Raw genomic sequence first — 24,442 nt, 5'->3', positions numbered from 1 at the left:
CTCTGGCAGGATTTTCTTCCAGGGCAATGGATTTATTGGGGGGAGAACATTTATTTTCCATAGCTTAGTTTTTGGATAATTTGACTATTTCTTGATTCTGATGGTTATCTTAAATCTAAAACTACTGTCCTTAACTTGTATGGGTAAGGCTTGCTTTTCACTAGATGACTAGAAGCATATTCAGTTTAAATGGGGCAGAATATTTTACTTTATTTGTTGCATATGGGCCCTTTGTTGTTTGAGATGCATATTTTGGGAGAGGCCTTTGAGGAACAAGTGACTAGCTTAGAGATGTGTTTTGCATTAGGCTTTTAGATTCTATGCCATGGGTGGGCAAAGTATGGCCCACGGGCCGAATCTAGCCCACCAGGCACTTTCATCCAGCCCACGACACCCACCAGTGAATTGTACCCTGCTCAGCCCTTCCACCCAGGAGGGTGGGAGCAAGGTGCTCATGTATACACACACCCCAATATATACCCTATTGTGCCTCGCTCCCACCCTTTGGGGCTAAAAGGCCCAGCCCAGCCAGCAGAAGCTTCTGGGTGGGGTTGCTGTTGCTGCAGCCACCAGGGACCAGCTTGGCTTCCCTAGCATCCCACTGTCTCTGGGCAGCAGGTAGGGAAGCAGTGATGCTGGCGGCAATGCGGAGCCCATGATCAGGGGTAGTGGAAGTGTGGAGCTTGGGTGGGCAGCTCATAGGTGTAAGGGAGGGTGGGGGTCTGTGGTGATTCCCTCACACTGCCTCCATGGTGTGTAGCCCTGCAGGTGGTGGCAGTGGCAAAAACAGCAGCAGACGGGGTGCTCAGGGTGCTGGTGTCCGGTGCTGGTGCCCAGTGGTGCTCAGCTCTGGCCAGCGCTGCGCATTATGGCGAGGAGCGCAGCCCCCACCAGGCCATCTGTCACCAGCACTCCCTGTCGCACACACTCAGGCCCCACACTCTCACATGGCACGGGAGGGAAGGCCCACACGCTGGAGCTGGCTGCCTTTCCAGGACGGGGCAGGGAAAGCAGCTGGCTCCAGTGCATGGGACTTCTCTCCTGTGCCATGTGAGTGCGGGGGCTGCATGTGAATGGTGGGGGAGTGCCAACAATAGAGATGGCCACGATGTGCAGTGCTGGCCAGAGCCAAGTGCCCTGAGCACCCCTGCTTGGTGCTGCGCAGTGCGGGGAATGTTGCGGGGGGGTTCCCTCCATCCCCCCCTCACCCTACAAATGCCACACCCCCACATCCCCCCCCACACAGCCACACCCCACCACAAACCTCCCCACACCCCCACCATAAACACAGGCCCCTAATGACACCCCCCCCCCCCCACAATATACAGGACTAAGAATTTATTTTTGAGTTATTATGCAATCACCTTTATATACACCATGCAAGCACAAATATAATAAAAATGCTTTTTGTAATAAAATTAAAATATGTTATAGTAGGTGTTTGACTTTTAGTGTATGATTTGTTCTTTTTCTGGTTCTAAGATGGCAACCCCCCTCCCAAAAGGAGTATTTCTGGGGGACAAGGGGAGAAACTTATGGTGGTAAAGGTCAGGGGTGGGACTTCTGGTCCCAAGATGATGACCAAGGGTTGGGGCAACTGTCAAGGGGTGGGGCTACCCATGAGGCCCTCGAAAGCTCACCAAACCTTGTTAAGCAACCCTCCACCTGAAATAATTGCCATAGTTCTATACCATAATATATACCACAATTGCCCAGTTCTATACCACAATAAAAAGAAATAAGGCATTTTAAATGGTGAAGTTAGTGCTCCATATTCTTTCTCAGATGATGTGACTTCATATAATTTCACTGATGTCACCAGATGAGGTTCTGCCCCTACTTTTTAAAAAAAAACCCTGAAGCTTCAGCTCTGTGCTGAAGTGTAAACAAACCCCCTGAATTATTTGGGTTGTGTATATTATAGCTTGTATTCATGGAGCCTTATTCTAAAATATCTTTAGTAAGTGTGATGATGTACTACCATGGATTTCCATAGTTATGCTTTGTTTGATGAGTGATACTGAAATCAAGGGCTTTGCCTTGTGTAAAGCATCATACTGTCTATCTGGTTCTCCTGCACCTTTGTGCTTTCCTGTCAGTCATTGTTTAATTTATCTCTATTTCTTAGCTTTGTAAAAGTCCTGAGAGAGCACTTTCTTGCTGGAGATCTTTAGAAGATAACTGCCAACCTGTTGTTATATTACAACTGCTTAGCTGTATGTGTAAAAATGCCTTTTCTTCTGCAGGCCTGACCCTGCACCCTGGCAGCCAGTGGGAGCTTTGCCATGGACTTCAATGGGAGAAACATCAAACCCTAACAGCAGATAATTTACCGAAAACTTTGTTATTTTAAAAAAATAACTAATACTTGTTTCAGCATGTGCATATATTTTCTGGAGAAACTTGTGCGGCATATGCAAAGCATGCAAATAATGCTTTCTTTGGCTAATTCAATAAACCTTGCCCTGAGAATTAATTGAAGAGATGTTCTTCTATGTGTAAACTGATAAGGGAATATTCCTGGCAGTAACACGCACCTATTGTGAATGAAAACAGGAGAAGTGTTCATTCAGAACAAAATGCTAGAAAATTGTACAATGGTGTCAAGCCAATAAGTGCACTAGGAGGAAAGAACTCCTCCAATACCTAGATATTTTATGTGACTAGTTATCCAAACCTGACATTTATTTCTTGTATTTTAATTAAGAAGATGCAATATAAAAACAAAGTATAACTAGAACAGAAGCTGAAAGCTCCTGAAAAGCACTAATTAATATTTACAAATATGATTATTATGCACTGTATGAAACAGTCAGTGCCAGCCAGGCAGAGAAGTTTATTTTAGTGGTTGGAGTATAGGATTAGGAACCAGAAACTCGGGGTGTTTCTCTCTGATAATGGGAACTCTGCCTGATTTTTCCCAGCTGCAAAATTAAGCTAATGTAAGTAATTCCCACTTCTCAGGAACATTCTCATTTTATAGTGGTAGTAATGTTAAGTCCTTTTGTTTTCGTATGGAACATAACCAGTCAAATGACTGAAATAGGAGGTTAACAAACTATATAATACATGATAACTCTGTGTACTGGTAGTAATAACTTCTTCTAGCCAGCTTATCAAAAATTCCACATATTGTTAGAACTAATGTTCAGGTCTATCAGATTCATATGCTATTTGTGTCAGGGTTGTCATTTATTATAGTTTCCATAGAGCTTTGCCTAATGGGATACTGGTGTGGTTGGCCAAGTGGTACCACAATATAAGCATTAAATAATCATCATAGGGGAAATGAGCTGCATATTGTGCAGTTAAAGGGAAGAGGAGATTTCATGAGTGTCCTTTTAACCACCAGAAAGCAACATGGTTAAGGCGACAATTCAACTGTTTCCCTTAAAAACGAAGAACAGAGGCAGACGAGGATTGCTGGAATGATCTCTCTGCTTTCTGTATCTAACTGCTAACTTAACCTCAATAGCTCTTCAGCTGATGCCTACTACTGTGGATATGGTTTGTCTTGGGATTTGACACTTTCATCTAATTGAAATGCACCCCTTTAATTTGGAAGACTGTTTTCCCATGCTCAAGAAGAAAGATAATTCAAAGGAAAAAATCTGAATTTTTTCTCTGTGTGTGACTTCTAAAGGAATACTTTGCAGGGCATATCCATCATTTGCACTGAATCCTGGTAAGGTACAAAGCTAACACATGCCTTAAATCTGCAGTGATGAGACTGTGGCATGTATACGAGAATGACTTAATTCGTTCCCAGGAGTTCTTGCTGCATTCAGACACGCGTCTGAGTAGCAGTGCTGCAGGGTGAAATGGTCTTTCTGAAGAACTGGAGGATTTTCAAGCTCCAACAAGAAGAGTCAGTACTAAGGATCACATAAATAGTATGACTTTACAGTATTAAACTGAGGAGAACCAGAAGTGGGAAAACTAAGATTCAGAAACGTGCATTACCTTGAGGTCTGAGAAGGAAGAGCTACAGTGGCTGAAAGGGTTGGTGGACAACAAGTACTGTGTGGAATATTTCATTATGCATTCAGCTCTCACAATATACCTGCTATTACTGTGTTGCCCTTGACCATCTGGGATTTCTTATCTACAAAGATCTGTCTGAAACTGTATAGATTAAGCAGGGCAATGACCTTTTTAGAATTCAAAATGTATATGTTTATATCCTGATGCTTCCCTTTCTATCATGAAATGAAGATAAAGTCTCACTGAACATAAACAGCCACTAACCAATGATTTGCAATTACCTTTTGGCTCAAGGCCTGTATTTCCCTTTGGAGAACACATTAATTTTTCAAAATGCAGAAGAAGCAAATAAAAATTCATCTAGTCAGAGTATGCTGCACCACCTATGCAAAAGAGATTTGATCACCCAAAGGACTCTGAAAGAGATAAGTTGCCTTTTGTGATAATTTGATAGTTGCTGTTATCTGACCTGAGCTTTTATTGTACTGTGGACTTTTGTTTACAAAGTATCATAAATTCAGGGGAACCGGGATGAGATGTAACTATTTGTTTTTGTTCTGATTCACTGGAATGGTTTGGAGGAGTAAGAATCTCATGTTTCAAATTAATCTCTGCAGTAATTGCTTCAGTACTCTAGATTTCCTGCTTAGTGTGTCAGATTTAGAATCCGGCCTTGAAATTACTGGCTGCATGTTAATGGTATAGAGAACACAGGAAAATCAAGTCCTTAGGAATCATTCTTCCACATGGATGTTATATGTAGGGGACAGGTTACATTAAACTTGTCCTTATTCTGCATGCAACATAAAGTCTGCTTCAGAACCAAGGAGGTATGTTTGGTCTTTCCTCCTCTTTGGTTACTATTTAGGATAGTAAAGGTTGCTAGGGCAGAATGTTAAAGTAGCTGTGATTAATGTGTTGCTGTGTTTTATGTATGTGTTTTGTGCCAGGAGACTTACAAACCTGTTTTTGACATGGTTTTGGCTTAATTTTCATATTGCTGGTGTGTCACTGATTAGTGTGTCACTTAGTGTTCTTTGTTTCAAAAACTTTTTGTCGCAATTTGCAAATGCACCATAAAATATAACAGGGTAGTAACAATGGTTCATTCTGCAAACCATGGCAAAAATAGTCTTTTAGGATCTTGAAAATTTATTAAGGGAATTGTTGAGAGCTTTTTGGATAGTTCATACCTTTCAGGATGTAAGTGGGGGAAAAATAGCTTATTTTTTTAGTGCGTGGTATGCTTTCAAAAATAAATTTATTTTCATTCTTCTTGATAAAGGTTATAAAATTCCATCTGTTGGCCATGGTATAAAGTCGAAAGATAAAATGGGTCTTTCCTTTGCCATTTTAATTTGATTTTGTATATACATATGTGCAAACTTAAAAATACATTGTGACGAGTCACAGTTACCCACAGTGATAATTACTGGAAATTTCTGAGTTAATAAATCTTACATATCTTTTAATTAGTTTGCTCACTGTATCCAAGGACTAAATTTTTCCTTGTGTGAGCTTTCCTGATTCTTCCTTTAGTGGGAATCATCTTCTTTATTGTTCTGTCTTCAGTCTTTCAGATGCCAGTGGAGCTGTGCTGAGGTTCTCTCTCTGTGTCTTTAGTAGATGCTTTTAAGGCAGTACTTGATCAGTCATTTAGCTACTCTCAGACTGAGGAAAAATTGGTGAATTCTGGGCAAAAAGGGAAGGTCTGGACTTCTAGAATGCTGTGCCAGCTCCTTGCAAAATGCAGTTCTTCATAACTCTGTGATTTGGATAGAATTTAGTTGCCCTTTAATGATGTTACTTGGTGGTTGCATGATGTGCATACATAGACCTGTTTGGGTGTAGAGAGGAGATTTAGCTAATACCTGTAGTTGTTTCCAGGGAGCTCATTTTTATTTTCTTTCTGCTTCCAGGTGTCAGTCAGGCTCTCCACCACCTCTTTTGTCCCCACCAAGAAGTCCAGCCTACCCCCTCAGTGATAGTGAGGACTCCTGCCGATCCAACAGACCCACCACGGTCTCCAGTTCCAGGCCGCACCTCAAGGACTGGAGCAGCCGGGAATCTACACTGAAAGGCACCTCCACAACCCCTTTGGATGCCAGCCCTCCAAGTCACCCTCTCAAGGCTGTCACCATTGGCTCATTGGATAAAAGGCTGTCTGTGTTCAAGGCTGAGGACCAGAAAGAGACCCCCAAGGAGGCTCAGGATGGGGATGTAATAGGGAGCCGTCAGCTCACCCGAAGCACTCTCTCCTTGGGCACTGCTACCAACTTGCGAAATCTCTCTCTCAGCAGGACTAGTGTCCGCTCACAGGCCTTGGACATCAGGCAGAAGATCACAGAATGGGAATGTCGCAAAGAGCCTTCTCCCAGAATGAGCACGTGTGTGGACAAGAGGGATGTTGGAGAAAGGTCTGGTAGTGAGAGCTGCCCTAGTATGTTGCCTTCTCCTTGTAGCGAGAAGACTTTTGACTTTAAAGGGTTCCGAAGAATGAGCAGAACATTTTCTGAGTGTTCCTACCCCGAAACCGAGGAGGAAGATCTCCCAGAGAGAGATTCCTTTCATAGGTTTGAAAAGAGGCCAAGCAGGAGTGAGCCTTCTTCCAATGCTTTCCTCAAAGGACCTGCCAGGAAAGAGACTTCTGCTGTGCTAAACAGAATACAGAAGATTGAACAGGCATTAAAAGAACAGCCTGGCAGGGGTCTCCCTCAGTTGCCAAGTAGCTGCTATACTGTTGAGAAAGGGAGGAAAAAGTCTGTGGCTCTGGGAATGGTTGAGGCTTTGAGTGAGAATCTGAGTGATAGCAAAGGAGGGAATGTAAGTTTTGGGAGTGATCCAGAAACACCTGCTGAAACTGAAAAAAGTAGCAAACCGAAACAAGGGGTTATTGCAAATTCAGTTAGCCCAAAGCTGCTTCTTGAAAGCCCAGCTAACACAGCAGTGAACCCTGTCCCCAAACCCAAACGCACCTTTGAATATGAAGCTGACAAGAACCACAAGAATAAACCAAGCAATGGTCTACCTCCTTCTCCGATGCCCGCTGCTCCTCCCCCACTCCCCACCACCCCTGCGCCCCCCATGATTAGACGACAGAAGAAAGACTCCCGCTTTCACAGAAAATTGCAAAATAGGTAAAATCAAGGGGAATGCATTGAATGTGATCTTTAAATGAATGAAGGGAGACTCATTTGTGCATCTCAGCATTTTTTCCTTCTAAGGCAATATCTTTGATCTGAAAAATGCACAAAAATCTTATGAAGTTTGTGGCTTCTCTCTAGAGTGCTCTGATTGGATGCCAGCCTATTACACCACTTTGTTTTGTCACAGATTTGGATGCAGTTAGAATTCTCCTGTTAGGAAACTGGATTTCCTGGAGAAGTCTGTAGGGTGATGCAGCTTTGTGCCTATGGAAGGTCATCTGTGTCGTTTGGTGCAAGTGCCTCACTTGAAATCTTTAATGAAGTATAATGTTATTATCCCCCCAAATCTTGTTAGCAACCATTACCATTGTATTAATGTCAGTATTTGAATGAATGTGTTAATCTAAAAATACATCAGTAGGGGGTGTAATTTGCTTCTAAGGGTCACAAACACACAGTGTGTACAGACATTCACTCTCCTAGGAGAAAGCAGTGATCCTTCTAGGAAAAATTGAATGCCTGTACAAGGCTACAGTGAACATGCCAGTTAAGTGGGATATTGTCAGTATTTTATATTTACTTGGAATTGTTGTCCAAAGTAGTGGTAATTGGTAATAATGTTTAATTCTTAGAAAAACCCGATTTATTGCAGAATGTGTTCCATATGTGTCTATGAAACCAGTGATGAATATGGTCTTTTTAAAGTTTTTATCCAGAATTTTGCCTAGTTGGAACCTTTTTAGCTGTGTGACTTGCATTGACTTCAATGGGAATTGTAAGACTAAAACTGTACTTGGAAAATGAAGGGGTAATTGTTCATAAGCATTTGAAGTACTATTTTTGGACATACTTGGATGTCTGTGGCTATGGAACACATGTACACACTCTTAGTGAGTTTTACAAGTGACCGCTATGCAGTTGTTTTTTTAATGAACTCCATAAATCCAGTATCCGGGACTAGATACTGACTTGACTTATAAGTGCGTGTCAGCACAACCTGACCTAAAATATAATGGGGCAGGAGGAAGGGAGGACTGGGCTGATCTGAGAGGTCCTATAGCTGTAGTTCCAAGAACAACCTGTTTCTGAGCTGGATCAAGTGATGGTTACATAGTGAATATGTTTCTCAAAGAAAGAGTGAGAGGAAGTGTACAAACCCAAACTGTACTTGGCTGTATGCATCTTTGAACCCTGACTGTAATCTTGGGGAACAATATGTTCATAACTAAGGGTTGGTTGTCCCTCTAGCTGAATTCGAAAGAAAATTGTACCCAGTTTGCACAGTTCAGCACTGGGAATGCACAGAGTCCAAGGAATAAATCACTTTGTTCAGATGTAAATAACAGCTTGCATTTAAAAACTGAAAATAATCATTAATAATTAGGGTGTCCATGTATAACTTAGAGAATGGTAACAACCACTAGATGACTCCCACACATCAGGTAAACTCTCTTAAGCCTGATTCTCGTCTTACTTGCACTGGTGTAACTACGCTAATTTTGGGGAGTTGCTCTTCTTGGTTTACACTGGCATAAGGAAGCAATGAATCAGATCTCTAGTCTCTGTTCAAGTGATCAGAGTCAAATACTGAACATGCACCTGAAGATGGGGTAAAATCCATTATACTAGCTGGACCTTGACAGCTCTGTTATTCTATTTCTTATCTTTTAATGGAATTAAGAATACCTGTATTTGTAAATCCTTTAAACATAAAGTCATCCCTGAGTTGTCCTCGTAACTGAAAACAAATATAATTTTTATTCTAGCAGGATGTGTCAGGGCAAGCATCTGTGTTGCTTTACACTTACTTGAATGTCATGGGAACTTTAGTGCTGTACTCTTTTAACATTTTGTTTAAAAGTTATTTCTCATTCTGATTTTTAATGACTCTTATGAATCCTTTCTCGAGACCAGTTTGCAGTCTTCCATGCTTATCTGCCAGAGGATGGATTCATACAGTATCCATAGGATGTAGGCCCTCTAGCAGAAAGCAACACCTCCCAGCATCTGAATTAATGGAACATCATGTTCCCATGCCTCAGATTAGAAACTCTTTCATAGGAAGAATAGAAAAGTAGTTCCTGAACCACAGCAGGAGAGAGGTGTGATGCTATTTGGATGGTCCCTGTGGGAAGAATGTGGGGTGATATCTTACCTGGGCCACAGTGTTGCAAGATAATGACACCATGTTGCAAGATGGAGTTGAAATCAATAGGAGTTAAGTGTGTAAGCCAGTGGTTTTCAGTCTTTTTTCATTTGCGGATCCCTAAAAAATTTTGAATGGAGGTGTGGACTGCTTTGAATTGTAACCGGGTATTTACATAGTTTTGATTGATCATAGTCATTTTTCTTGGACCCCTTAGATATAGTCTCTGGACCTCCAGAGGTTCACAGACCACAGATTGAAAACCACTGTTCTAAGCTGATCAATTGCTTTTGGAAATCTCACTGCATCTTTAAGTTCTCAGACAGTTGTAAAAACTAATGCTAAGCCTCTAGACTGCAGCATTGATGACTGAGTTAAAGAGTTCAGATCTGAAACTCATGGTGGATTCCTGTCACCATGGTACTGCCCTGGTGTCATGGATTTGAATGTTCTTAGACTTTGGGAAGGATAGATACAGATTTCAGTCCTTGAGCACTTGCAATATACTAGCAGTTCCCAAGGATAAGCCCAGATGGATGAACTGTATGTAACTTTGTGCCAGGGTGGGAAGTATTCTACAGTGAGCTTGTGTCTACATAGGAATGACAGCCACTCATGGAGACCTACCTCGGCTAGCTGCTAGCATGATGCTGTTAGTAATGTAGCCATGGCAGCATGTTACTCAGTGTAGGCTGCACAGCCCTCACAAGAAGACAGGTAAAAACATGGACTATTAGCTCATGATGACCTCCTTGCTGTTCTGGCTGTCCCTGAGATAATTAGTATAGTTAGTTTAGGTGCCTTGAGCTGCAGTCACTGCCATGTAGACAAATCCTCAGAGAATAAGACCTGTGCATCTAGACTGCCTTCCTGAACAAGTCAGAGAGGAGAAGGGAGTGGACCCAGCCTAGATGCTGCCCCACCAGCACTCTGGCCAGCAGCGCTAACCTGGGGTGAATGGGAGAGTTTCTAGAAAGGCTGCCAGAAGTCACCTCTCTCTAGAGCAGCAGGGGAGCAGAATGGCTCTGCTGTGACTGTTGAGAACAGTTCCTTGGGTACGTAGTGGCTGGGGTGCAGCTTTGTTATACCTTCCTATTGTACATGGGTGACTGGTGCCTCCTAATACTGGGGGGGGGGGCACCAGTGGCTGATTGGCAACCGGGAGGGTGTGCAGCAGCTATACTCCATTGCCCCTTGGCATTTCTGCTGGAATTAATAGGCTGCATCAGCGTGTCCCTCAGTTTGCTAGTGCATCTGGTGAAGAAAAATCTTCCAGGAGAACACTTTTTTTTGCCTTGACAATAAATGGTAAGATTTTCCAGAGGGTGAAGTACAAGCCAGGCTGTGACCATAGCTCTGCAACTGCCTTATTTTGTGGCCTCAGGCAAGTCACACAGCTTCTCAGTGTCAGTTCCCCTACCTGTAAAATGAGGATGATGATAATTCTGTAGCTGTATAGGAGGATTGGAAGGGCTAATTTATTCACACTGAAGACATCTCTGAGCATGTAAAGCAGACTTCAGTCTTCCTGTTGTTGTACAGACCTGGGACAAGCCATCACAACAGCTGCCTCTTCCAACTGTTATTCCCTTAACTGTAGGTGTTACCGTTTTAATCTTAAATCCAAATCTCACCATTGTCACCTGGAAAACGGTGACAGAATTTTTTTTATAATGATCCATGTCTTTGCTGAAGCACTTGATTTTCTTTTTCAAAATGGCTCAAACGCATCACAGTATTTTTAAAGATATTGCAAATGGCACTTCAGTCATCCTCTTTTGTCCTGGGTGAAGCTGGAGGGTGACTCAGCAGTTAAGGTGCTAGTTTGGGACTCAGAAGATATGGATCTCAATCTGCTCGGTAGAGATGATAGCACTACCCTATTTCAGTGGGGGTTGTGAGGCTAAAGGCAGCATATAGAGCTCAGATAGATAGTTTGGTATATAATTAAGTGGAACTCTTCTTTTTATTATGAAACAGCACAATTCACTTAGGTCTGCAGGATGTCCTGAACTAGTGGTCATGTAAGGACATAATGGGAAGTAAGAAACTCACCCTTGAACTGAGTTGCAGAGGATGAAAAGTGGAAAGAGCCTTCGTTTTACCAGCCAGCATGGCAGAGCTGTACTGTGAGGCATTGCTATCTCCTGTTGGAAGAGACCAGTAGCAACTTATTACCTGCTGGCCATGCAGAAGCAGAGGAGAAATTTTACGCAGTTTCTACCTGATACTGTTCCTTGGACTGGGAAGCTATGTGCCATAACCCTTGCCACAGCCCCACCCCAACCTTGGCTCATGCCTACTGCATAGTCTTATCCTTAAAGCATAGCTCATGAATTTTCAGTCATGTCAGTACTCAGTAAGCAGCCAGCTCCATAAGCTGTTGTAGTCTTGTCACTAATTACTTTACTGCATTGTTTTAAACTCTAGAAAATCCTTTGAGTTTGAGGACGCTTCCAGTCTGCAGTCCTTGTACCCTCCCTCCCCAACTGAGAATGGTACTGAGACCCAGCATAAATTTGGATCCAAGAGCACTTTAGAAGAGAATGCCTATGAAGACATCGTAGGTAAGGACCTGTTGCAGCACATGAACTATCTACTTGATATTGAGCAATTGTGGTTAAACAGTGCATTGTTGAACACATGCCCTGAGCAAAAACTTTTAGCTGCAGCCAGTAAGGAGAAATGGAATGGGGGGTAAATGGGCTGATGCGTCAGAGCAAACACATTATTCAGTCTGCATGCAGGAGGTCTCAATTCCTTCAGACCTCATTGAGTGGTCTTATTGGAAACAGATTGTTTGGTCGGCCATCATCATGCTTTTCATGGATTAAATTATTCTTTTCCAAGGCCTGGGCTTGCAGCCATGGGCTTAAAATATAAAGGGAAAAAAAGATGCAGAGTTTTCAGGACTCTCAAACAGCTGGACTGCTCTTCCAGGAGCAGACTGGTCAGACTGTGCTCTGAAAGATCTGTGGGTCAGTTGCCACAAAGCAATGGTCCTGAGCAGTGCTTTCAGCTGAGGATTGATTTGTTAAAGAGAATTTCATCTTCCTGTGCCTACAGAGCCATCAGGAATGCAAAGCATTGTCTTGATTAAGCCACATAACAAAAGCAGATTTTCTCTGCCCTTGAAGAAAATGCACAGCCTTTCCATACATACTTTTAACATATGCCTATCAAAAGGATTGTTGCAATAATTGGAACTTGGACAATTATCTGCACATATTTTCCATATGGGTCAGCAGCATTTGTGTTTGGGGTTTTTTTTGGTTTGTTTTTACATTTTTGTTAAAGAAAGTGCACCCCTCTCATGTATCCAATGAACATATGACTAGGGCAAGGACAGCCCCCCCCCCCCCCCCCCCCCCCAAAAAAAAAAAGCACTGTCCTGGACCTCTTACTGTAGCATCTTGATGATGGGCAGAGATATGAGACTCCACCCAGCAAGGGGGCTGAACACTATCAATTCCCACTGAAGCCTGTGGAAATTCAAGGTGTGCAGTGTCTAGCACAGTGGTCACCAACCAGTGGATCTCGATCCACCAGTAGATTTCAGAGCCTCTTGTGGTAGATCTTAGGGGAAGGGGCAGGGGCTAGTTTGAGGCTTCCCTGGTGAGGGACCGTGCCATAGAGGCAGGAGCAGGGGTAAGTTGAGTGGGGCCCTGGTTGGGTGAGACTTACCTGCTGGGGAGGCACACCCCCAAATATTTTTTTTCCCTCTGCCTCTATCTGCCACCCCTTGCCTCCCCACAGACTCACCTGCTGGGGGGGTGAGTAGGGGTGTCGATGGTGCATGGTAGATCTTGGGTTGCTTTTAAATTCCAAAGATGATCTTCTGCTTAAACAGGTTGGAGACCACGGGTCTAGCAGGACCCATCCAGAGAGACCCATTTGCATTCCTCCTTCTTCCCTAGTTTTGCCACCTGCTTTTCTCTTTTTTAGATTGCATCATGATTCTCTAATCAGCTGTTTAGGGAATATTTTGGCAAGAGATAAATCTTTAAGTGTTGATCAGTGTAAGACTTCCCCTGGCTACTTTTGAGTGTCCTGTTGGTTTGGGCCTGCTGTTGAGAAACAGCTCCCTTTGACTCCCTGGAGTTTCAAGTATGTCTGTTAGCTGAAGTGCACTGAGTAACTCCTGCTCAAGTGGCACATGTTGGCAGGAGATGCTGGCCTTGGAAAACCATGAGCCCATCCAGATCCTTGCAGAGAAAACCAATGTATTTCAACACCCACCCTTCCAGACAGACCACCACTAGAAGTGGGAGTGAGGTTTAGTTTTTTGGACTTTTCATTCTATAGCCTTTCTACTGCAGGTGCCAATATTATTGCCAATTAGTAATGTGTGGGTTTTTTTGGTAATGGTCCTGATTTGATTGCCTTTCTTGGAAGAAACTGTTAGTTTTCTTCCCCCACTATTTAGTTTAATTATATCAAAGTACAATAAAGAACTTGATTGATATGGAGACACTTAGACAACCTTATGGCTATAATAATGTCTCTTTGTTCATGCTTTTGCTCAAATTTTACCTTGGATGGTCAGTTCCCAGTGTCTGCAATGAATGTCTCACATATTTACATGTACACACGCCTGAAAGCAGAATTTGCCCCTTTGCATCTTAGAGCTGCTTGGCTTTGCTTTCCCGTTCCCCCAGTCAAGGAACACAGACCTATATTAAGTTGACAGATCTCTGTGCAGTCAACATGGGGAAACCATATTAGGCATTGCATTATACACCACTGCACCAGGATTGTCAACATGCTGCCAGATGTTAGATTGCAACCCTCATTTTCCCATTTTGACTGTGTTTTTACATTCTAAAATCAAAACAAAATGCTCAGCATTGCAAGAATGTGCCTTTTAACTAAGGGTCCAGTAAAATAGAATAATAGACTCATCTACAACCTGAGAACTATTAACTTGTTCCCTGCAGGTAAACCTGCTCCATGCAGATAGGCATTTGGGTATTTTGGCAAGGCATTGGGCAGAGTCTGCAGCATTTCTGATTTGTGGATAAAGAGAGAACTTCATTGTTTTCCACTTCTTTCTGACAGTCTGTGTTCCAAAGGGTTTCATTCAAGATAAGCTGTGTGGGATGAATATTTAATGAATATAATTAGATATATTAGCCGACAGATATAATAGAACAAAGCCAAAGCAAATCAGTTTAATCAGAGGATTTAAAGAAAATCTGTTAGTTTAGTTTACTTGATGATACATAACTGGTAGCTTTATGCCTAGATATTTAAAGAGTACTTTTGTGCTTGCCATCATAAGTTGTAGTCATGAAGCCAGGTGTATGCAAGTGTGCATTTCTGTAGCTATGAGTGTCAAATCAAAGAAAGAGATTACTTTCTCAACTGATGTGGACTTTTAGGTGAATATGTGACACAGAAATGAAAGTATCATAGGTAACTGCCTGAATTACCCAAACCCTCACTGGTCACTTGACTGACCATGCTGCAGCAATAAATAAAGATCTTTTTTCCCCTTAAAATGATTATTAATAATGCTGATAAATGTGTAAAATGCCCAATCAGGGTAATCTCAGGCATTGCCATAAAATTTCCTGTTTTGAGAAAAAGGTTGCAAAATTTTGGGCAATCCTAAAAAAAATCCACACTGTGTATCCACCCCAAATCTATTTGTTCCCTCATTCTAGCTGAACCCTCTCTCCAGACACACACATTCAAATTCTTGTATGCTCTGCTGTCTACTATAAGCATTTGTATTATGAGACTTTGGCAGAAAGAGTCTGTCCCTTCAGTGGAAAATGGATGATCACTGTAGAGGTTTGTTACCTTTGGTAGAGAATTAATTATCAGATAAAAGGCTCTCCTAGAAATTTCCCATACATTATAAACATGTTTATGAGCACTGTGTGTGATATTGAACTCTTTAGTAATAGCCAGGCTAAGGGTTCAAAATGTTATCTCTTAGTATTTGAGGACCATTTGTATTCATTGTCATCGGTAGTGATTCCTCACTAAGTAACCTTCCTTCTCTTAATACTCTTTTACTTCGTACTTCCTTCTGGTCTTTCTTTCCCACCTAGAGTTTCTCCTTATATTTGAGGCAGGGGACTCAGGAGTAATGATTTATTGTTGGCTATTCTCAGAGTGTTAAAAAAGCGTTAAAATATATTTTTTAATATAGTTGGCAATTTGAAGTTCAGCTAAAGTAACAAAGTTGCAAGACAGAAGCTTTTGTTCAGTTCCATAACTTGTCACAGATTAAATGTGTTGGTATTACTGTCAGGTCTCTTTCTGGGCTGAGAAATAAAATATTCTACAAAAGGGCATGTATTACTGCTATTAATTAGAGCTGTATTTCATGTGAGTGGAACCACACATGCTTCATTTATTTTCTCCATCAGAACTTGGTGGGATGTGACAGACAAAGTACAGTTTTGCATCATTTTGCTGCTTGTAGTTTAGAAGGAGTCTTTAATTAGACCAAAATTGCTATGGCTTTATGAATCCAGTTGGAGAAAGCTTTCATGCTTGGCTTGGTATTAATTGGGAAAACTATTGCAGCAACAAGAGTTGTCTGAAAATGTTGCTTCTGCTACTTTTGTAGACAGCTATGTTTTTGTCATATGTTTTCATTTTTCTTCAGTACCTCCCCCAAAGTTCAATGAAGTAGTTTTGTCATGATCTTATCTATAGCATCTCTAAATCACCTTTCACCTTACTATCCGGCCTTTGGAAGATGACGTTATTGCCATGGAGTGGCTTGGATAAGAGTGAGAAAATTAGATTATGTCCCATATTCTGATTTTACATAAAGCCTAAGAATTTGTTCATGCTTTGAAACTTTTCTTACCTTCTGAACTGTTGGTGTGCTGGACACAGGGATGTAACTGGAGATTTTCTCTAACATGAGACTAAATCAAGTGTAGAAAAGTCAGTGTTAAATTGGGCTGTGTACTTTCTGCATCTTAGTGTGGAAATTTTCAAATGTTAATGGGGACACCAGCAGTTGCCTTGTCTAGGTGGGACTATGCTCCTTTACTTGAGCAGGTGGTCCTCCCTTGTTTAACAAAGGGGTGGGGGGAGGTGTTCTGAACAGAATAAGCTTGCTTATAATACTGCTTTCTCCCCTGAGATTTATTAATAGTGATCCTGGTATTAGAAGCCCAGTGGTTTTTTGTTTGTCTGCTATTTATGAAACCATGGAGACCTTTTAAACATGTAGCCCTGTTATATGTATCAGATTGTTCTAACAGGTGTTGCCCCTTACTGAATGTTTGGGTAAGATGGGATTTATTTCAGTCACATAGGGGTACAAAGAGGCCTTGCTCATGTGACAGAGGTAGTTGTCATTTAGCTTGTCAACTTGCATTAAAATTTTGCTCATTTACTACATGTCTATCTTTAATGGGTATGATTCAAATAGATTTCACATGTGACCTACTGTAACTGGTATAAGGGAGTATGCAGGTAAATTCTTCATCCTTGGAGTCCTTCTGGGTGTCTCTCTAAAAGATGTATTCTAGCTATCCTTACGTTTATTGGGCCCAGTAGTGTTCATTTATACAGCAGTATCCTTCCACTGTAGGACCTGCTGTGTAAAATTTGGTGGCTGGGGTGATGGAGGAGGTCAGATTAGATAACAGTGGTAACTGCTAGATGTAATATCTGAGTTTCTGACCTTATCAAGATCCATGATCTTAGTTAAATGTTTTGGGTCATGTCATAAGTAATGTGTAGAAGTTTAGTGATGAGTAAAAGGAGTTAGTGTCAAATCTTGAGTTAAAAGTCCTTTGTGCCTGGCTCCCAGCCCTTAACTTAGACTACCAGACCAGGTTTGTCTTATTTACTCTCACAGTTGGAATGGTCAGCAAAATGGCTTTGTTCATAAACTCTAGATAAATTTTCAGTTTTAAAATATACTGTATTTACCTGAATCCAAGACAACTTTGAATTTAAGGTGACCCTCTACTTACTAGATTCTAGGAATGGAAAATTTATAAATTCATCTGCCCCACCACCATTAGTGGCAGTGGGGCAGGCAGCAGAGGGGGGTAAAATGACCTGATACCCTCCCCTTCCTCTCTCTCACCTCCTGCTGCCTGTCCTCCCCCACCACTTGCCCCGTCTTCACTTGGCCTCTCCTCTCTCCTCTCCAGGCCACCCTGTCTCCATTGTTGCTTACCCTTTGTCTTGGCCCCAGCCCCACTCTAGCCCAGGGAATAAAGCACATGGTGGCTTTGGGCCTTGCATGGCAAGGCAGCAGTGGTTGTGGTGGTGGCAGCTACGGCCCTGGTCTGGACAGGACTGGGTCAGAGCTAGAGTTAGGGCCGGAGCTGCTACCATGACCATTGCTGCTGCTGCTGTGTGGCTGGGTGGGGGCCCGAGCCACCACATGCGTCATTCCCTGGGGTGGAGTGGGGCTGGACCTAGAGCCAGAACAGGGATGCAATGGAGGGTAAGCAGCAACCAAGGGGGGTAGACATAGTGGTATGGAGGAGGCAGAGGGGTGCATGCAGGGAGGACAGGCTGCAGGGGGCAGATAGCAGACCCAGAATTCGGGTTCTGTCCAGAGCCAGAGCAACTGCCTGCCCCCTTCCCCCACATTGTACTCAAATGCAAGATAAGGGACTTTTTTCTCCTATGTTGAATGGAAAAGAAACCTTCCTTTCAGATTCAAGTAAGTTCAGTATTGTAGACTGGCTAGGCACGGGGGATTGGTTCCAACAACCGTCCACACAAAGGAAGAGTCCTCATGGAACTTGATGCAGTAGAGGAGGAACTTCAACTGAAATGCTGCCAAGGTCACTAGCTAGACCTGATATTAAAGAATGGCAAGTGAGACAGAAAGGAGGATGAGTGGAGGGACAGTCAGTAGAATTGGGAACTGTATATTTAAGAGGCTCTTACATGAGCCATTTGGATCCAGCTGTCATGTTGTGCAGAAACTGATGTTACTTAATGTTTATCAATTAGGACTTGAACTCCTTAGCTCTGAATGGTTACTTAATAATCCAAGTGGGTCTTTTCAGTGGGTGCCCTGATGGTGCTGTTGTTACTGCGCTGTCATTTAGTACTTCCAAAAGTACTGCGCCGTGCCATCGGCACATTGTTATTTTTAGACTTTACACTGCCATAGCAATGCACTATAATGAGAGAGTGCATTTCTGTGGTGACATAGCTATGGTGTCATGGTTTTTGCCCGCTGATGCTATGTAGCTAACTTGTTGCTACAGTGATGTAGCATCACGTGTAGATGCACCCAGTGTGTGTTAAAATCACCCTACTCAGTAGTGTCACCTGCTTAAGACAACATAGAAATAAAGTGGGCTTCGGCTGTGAAGTTCAGGTCTAGATCTGGATACTACTTCCTTAGAGAGTGGAGGGATTTGGATATGGGATTTTGGCCTTGTACTTTACTAAGCTGAAAACTAGCTTGGAAGCTTGGCTCTAAAATCAGATCTGACCTCTTGATTTCTACCACCTTTCACATCCAGAGTTCTCCTTTGGCCTATGAGGGAGACTGGAGAGATCACAAATTCCTGATCTGTATCCAAACTTCTCCAAAGAGCAGTGATGTCCAGGGCCAGGATTTCAGTTCAGGCTCATCTACTGTATCATTTATATGGCATGTGTTCAGAAATAATTTATGAGGCCAGTCAAAGTACTTTCCTGGAGTCTGTGAAGTTCCCAGTCAGCTGAATTATATGTGAATGGGCTTTTTTGTAGACTGGCTTTATATAAAAGGTTCGTTTTGTAGGAAATCTTGCCTTCTAAGAAAGGGGGAAAGCAGGAGAAGAAGACAAAGATAAGAACTGTGCACCTCTGAGTAGAAGTTGCTGACAACCACTTTGTTTACTGTGATGGCTGCAGAATTACTGCCATCTCCAAAGGAAGAGGACACTCCTAGAGTTAAAGTGGAAAAGAGTTTGCAGCACAATGGAATTGCTAGGACTAAGCTGGTGGCTGTGCTTTGCGAAGAGAGTGAAGCGGGAGGAAGGTTGTGTATGTGCCCTCCTGCTTTCCACAAAAGTTCAAGGACCACTCATAATCAGGTCCTTTAGGTTTCAAAACTCTTTGGACAAGTGGGTGTTCTTGACTGTGATGTTTGTGGATGTACATGATGTGGGGGCCGAAGGGGGATCGAGGATCAGGAGTCCTCGGGAACGCTAGCTGGGGTGCGGCTGCGATCCCATGACGGGCAGATGGGTACTCTCTGTCACCGGAGCGGAATTAAGCATAAACGAGACACGTATCAATTGGAAAACAGAGGTAGCTTTACTTACACTGTAGAGTCGTATACAGCGCAGGCAATTGTAGTTGCAACAATTCTATTTTCTAATCGGTAATCGAGGAGCTCTTGTAGACCGGGTAGCTCGGGTCTAACACGGGCATGCAACACGGAGGATACGTCGCAAGGCTTTGCTGACGGGGAGTCGTTGGCAGGGGATCAAGCTGCCGGAGTTCCACTCCAGGGGGAATCGCGGAGTTCTCCAACTAGGGCGGAAACGCCCCCAACCTTTTATACGGCTAGCGAGCCAATTGCCAGCTGCCACGTGGGAATAATTTAACATCAGCCAATCACATTATGCAAATCTGCATTTTATTGGCGGGAACTCTATCCACGCCGGAACTCTTCACCATGCCAAGACTTCCCCTGCCTTACCGTGCCTTGTGCTAGAAAGTTCCACTGTGTCGAGGCACTAACTCAAATCAGCTCTGACACATGACATCTTAAGGATAGTAAGCAGTCTGTCAGAAGTATCTGACTAGAACTGAAATAGATAAGGGAAACCAAAATCTTCTCATTTTTTAAATCTTTTTGTTACTCTATGCTGTTTACTATGTTTTGGGTAGAGTTAATTTTACAGTTTCTTTTGTCTTGTAGTCAGTCAGTTTCCCCTCCTAATATATGTGTGGGTCTTTCGGTAGCAGAGGAGAGTAAAAAAAAATATTATAAAACCACAAAATGGGCAGAAGGATACCAGAACAAGTGGAGTTAACTGTTTTGTTTTGTTGTTTTTTTTTCTTTTCTGGGCAAGAGGGACAGGGATGGGATTTTTTAGACTATTTTTCAGGACGATGATGTCCCTGTAAATCTCATGCTCACAGCTTCAGTTGGCCCTCACACTTGCCAGGCAGAAAATGCCAAGCTGGTCCCTGCAAAATTGGCCAAGAGCAGGCTGTTCTTTTCTAAATACAGCACTTTTCAGAGTGAGTAGGACCATCTGTTCAGGGCCATGGCAGCCAAATCTTTCAGTTACTCTCTGGAGTGAGTGTCACAAAGTGAGCAGTTGGTAATGGGTTTATATGGGGGTGTGGAGTCAAATGTTCCCATCTCCTTAATGTGCAATGACAGCTTCCCACAATGTAACATCTTTGAAAGGCAACACAGAGGACACAGGGGTGCCTACCCTTAGTTTAATACACTTAATGCTGTGTGGACACAGGGTGCATCTACACAAGATGCCTTAATGCACATTAGCCTAATTTAATGCATGTTATGGGCGCACGTCTACATGTGCACGCCCCTAATGGGCATTAAAATGGCAAAATGAGATTAATCGTGCCTAAATTTGATACCTACAAATGCAGGTATCAGATTTAGGCAGGATTAGTTAAAGCGCATTAATGCATGAGTAGACACCCGGCACTAACTTTAGTGCTGGGTCTTGCCAGCCACTAGGGGCACATGGCAGGGCTGCAGGGACTTTGCACAAATTTTAGTCCCAAGTCTCTGCACATGTAGACACACCTGCCAAAAATTGCTTAATAGGCATTAGCTTAATGCACATTAGATTTAGTCAGGCTTAAATGCACTTGTAGACGTACCCACAGTGCATCAGTAGAAGCAGCTGAGTGGAAATGTACTCAGTCACAGAACGTTTACCAGTTACAGCTTTCTAGTTTAGATAAAAGAGCCCTCACCTCTGTGTGTGTGTGTGTGTGTGTGTGTGTGTGCACATGCGTGTGTGTGCGTGTGCACGCGCATGTTTGTGTGTGCGCATGTGTGTGAAGTAGGTGTCTAACTTGTAGTTGTACATAAGCCTGCAGAACATGAAGTAAATGGAAACAGTGCTTGATATTTCCAATAAAATCCCATTATTACGTATTGTTGTTATCCATCATGTTGTCAGCTCATGCTAGGCCACATTGTCAAACCTGGGAGAATCTAGGATTCTCTGCAAATTATACCTCCTATGAGGCTGTGCTAGTATCTTCAATCGAGTGACACCTGTGGTTTTGGATTACATGCCTGCCAGTCAATGTCAAGATGGCTTGTCAGTTCAAGAAACAACAACACTTGGTACAGAATGAAAATAAAGATGGGGTCAGGTCTGCAAGGGGAATGCAGAATTCCTCCCTCCCCCATGCACACATAGCTTCCGCTAGTGTTCTAGAAAGCATGGGAGCTCTTGGAAAACGAAATTGTCGCAATTTTAATAATAGACAATTCACGATAATAGTGGCCAGAGCACATTATATAAAACAGACTCCATATGTGCCTGTCAAAGCAGGGCCAAAAGACTATTGTGGCTGTCTGATTCTAATCAGACTGTTGAGTTTTTGCTACATTGAGATAACTTGTGATTTTTTTAAACTGTCCTGCACCCAGATGTCTTTGTGGAGCCTGTCATTACAGCTATAGCTTCCACACTACAGTTTGTTTTAAAGGGTATTATCAGCCATGCTCTAGATTTATAACAGCCAGTTCTGCAGATGAGGAAAATGCACAATAAAGGAGCCTAATTCCAATCTGACCTATCCTAGACTCTAACGATGGCAATGGAGTTAAACTGAGAGCAGAACCTGGCATATAAATATTATCTGGTTTATAACATTTGGTACCCAGTTTTGTTTGTTCAAATTATTTTGCCTTTGTATTAGGTGGATGACTATTTTCTTGGCCAGTGCATTTATAGTTTTATCAGCTATGGTTGTTCTTCTGTTTCTAATACATGCTTGTTTTCCTGTTACTAATACAGGCAAGATAGAGACACACAGTATAGACTAACTATCAGAGATGCATGAGCTTTCGTGACCAAGAGCTCACTTCATCAGATGCTATGAAAGGACATGCAGAGAGCAGGCTAGTGTTGCAATTCTGTGTTCTTACATCTCCACAGAGAAAGTAGGGAGAGCAAATTCCCACCAGTTTCGCTCTCCTAATTCACTGTGACTAGATATTTATGAACCAACAGATTTTTTTACTCTGGCCTGCATTGGGCACACACAGACCACCCTGCACGGTACAGTAAATGCAATTCTGTCTAAAAAACTTGAGGAAAAGAAAAAACAGGACTTGGAAAATAAGCTGATCTACAAGTTGTCACTGTGGTTTTAGAGGCTTTTCCAGATTTATAAGAGTCAGTGTGACAGTATACAGACAAAGCATCCGATTCGGTCCTGCTGACATAACTATCGTCTTCCCAATCATCATCGGGGTACTTGGATTAGCTCCAGAGAAACAGGGGAAGGTCCCATAGAGTAGAGGATTTCTGCTTTTGGTGTGGGGTAGAGGCCACCGTAAAAGGCAACTTTTCACTCTACCATAAGGAATGGCAAAGGGAAAAAGCAAAAAAGCAGCAGCAGCTCAGAATGCAGGTGTACACTAGGGGTGTGTGAAATGGGCCCTATTTGATTCTGATTTGGATTCAGCCCATATCAGGGACAGTGATTCAATTCATTGATTCGGATCACTGTCCCTGATTCAATTTGCCCTAATCCAAATCTGAAGATACGATGATGATTCGATTCCCCCCGCCCCTCTGGCTTGGTGATCGGCCATAGGGGGACCCCGGGTGTCCCTCCTCCCCACCCCAATCCAGGAGGCACCAGTCACTGAGCTGGGTGGGTGTGGGGGGCCCCCCCCAGCATGCTCCCTGGCAAATCCAGAAGTAGACTGGAAGTGCTTCTGGTCCACTTCTGGGTCTGCTGCTCAGAGTGCTGGAGAACCCCCCACGCTTCTGTGGGATGCTCCATACGCCCCAGCATCGCAGCACTCATGAGGCCCTGCTAACCTAGAGGTATGTAGAAAAAAATTTAAAGCTGTCTCTATGTCTGAATCTCCGAACCTTTCTGAATCTCCGAACCTTTCCGAATCTCTGAATTGATTCGGAGGGTTCCGATTCAATTCGGATTCGGAGATTCAGCCACCAAATCGGGCCAAATCCGTGCCGAATTGAATCAAGGGCCTAAGCTTCACACAGCCCTAGTGTATACCCCTTTTACACAAAATCCTATACAACTCTAGAGTTGAGCTGTAGCTGCAGGCTTGGAACGCTCTGTTTAGTCCGGAGGACCAGTGGGAACATGGCGTGGGATGGGGCCCAGGCTGAAAGATCACGTTTATAGAGCCTTGGAGTGAGCCCAGCTGCAGGAAGGGATCCCTTTTTCTTCTCTCCACAGCAGCACTGCTGTCCTGCAATTGGAGCTATAGAACAGGACCCTATTTTTGTTGGCTGCCAGCTCTGAATTCTGTGCCCCAGTGGAGGGGAGTTCCACAGAGTGGAGTGGCAACTGATACTGGCTCAGACAACATTAATTGTCTACAGGCTTCACTCTCTGCTTCTCCTGTGATTTGTAAAGGGGGGCGGGCCAGTTTCTTTCCAGGTCTTCCCATTCCTCATCCCATTCAAATAACTGCTTTGTAACATATATGGAGCCATTAGTAGTTTAATTGCAAATTTGCTTCCTTCCATGCTATCCACAAGCGAGAGCTTATGGACTAAAAAGTTATAGTTCTCTAAGGGTTAAAAATGGGATTGATAGAATCTATCTATCTATCTATCTATCTATCCCCTTTGAGCCCTTAGAGAGCTGTGACTTTTTAGTCCATAAGCTGTCCCTTGTGGATAGCATGGAAGGAAGCAAATTTGCAATTCAACTACTAATGGCTCCATACATGTTATAAAGCAGTTATTTGCTTTATAACGTCCCTCTCTCTGTTTCTGTCTCTCTCTCCACATACACAGAGGTAAGGCTGTGCTAATATTTTTTGTTTGTTTTGGTTTGCTGCCTGAACTGAAAAATTGAAGGAAACATTTATTTCAGGTAGAGCCCAAACACTTTCCCCCATTTTCTCAGTGAAAAATAAATGTTCCAAATCAACTGAAACGTTTCATTTTTAGACTTTTTATTTTAGGTTTTAAAAATCTCAGATTATATTTTAGGCAGCTTATATTTCAAA

At 42.8% G+C, this 24,442-nt stretch overlaps 1 protein-coding gene across 5 annotated transcripts in view; it reads left to right on the top strand.

Moving 5' to 3' along the window:
- The window catches only part of DENND2B (DENN domain containing 2B), a 299,081-nt gene that overhangs the window by 182,475 nt on the left and 92,164 nt on the right, over positions 1-24,442 (top strand). Inside the window, exons 2-3 of one of the 5 annotated variants that reach the window (XM_019476697.2) lie at positions 5,904-7,121; positions 11,707-11,843. The exons of 3 other annotated variants lie outside the window; for them this stretch is intronic. In XM_019476697.2, coding sequence (XP_019332242.1) covers positions 5,904-7,121; positions 11,707-11,843 — 1,355 coding nt within the window. The remainder of the gene's footprint in view (positions 1-5,903; positions 7,122-11,706; positions 11,844-24,442) is intronic. One more of the 5 variants, XM_019476698.2, reaches the window with a different exon arrangement.

This window comes from Alligator mississippiensis, chromosome 2, assembly GCF_030867095.1.
Source record: "Alligator mississippiensis isolate rAllMis1 chromosome 2, rAllMis1, whole genome shotgun sequence".
Classification (NCBI taxonomy): domain Eukaryota; kingdom Metazoa; phylum Chordata; order Crocodylia; family Alligatoridae; genus Alligator; species Alligator mississippiensis.
Note: the sequence above shows the minus strand (reverse complement) of the source record. Positions and strands in the feature narration are given on the sequence as shown.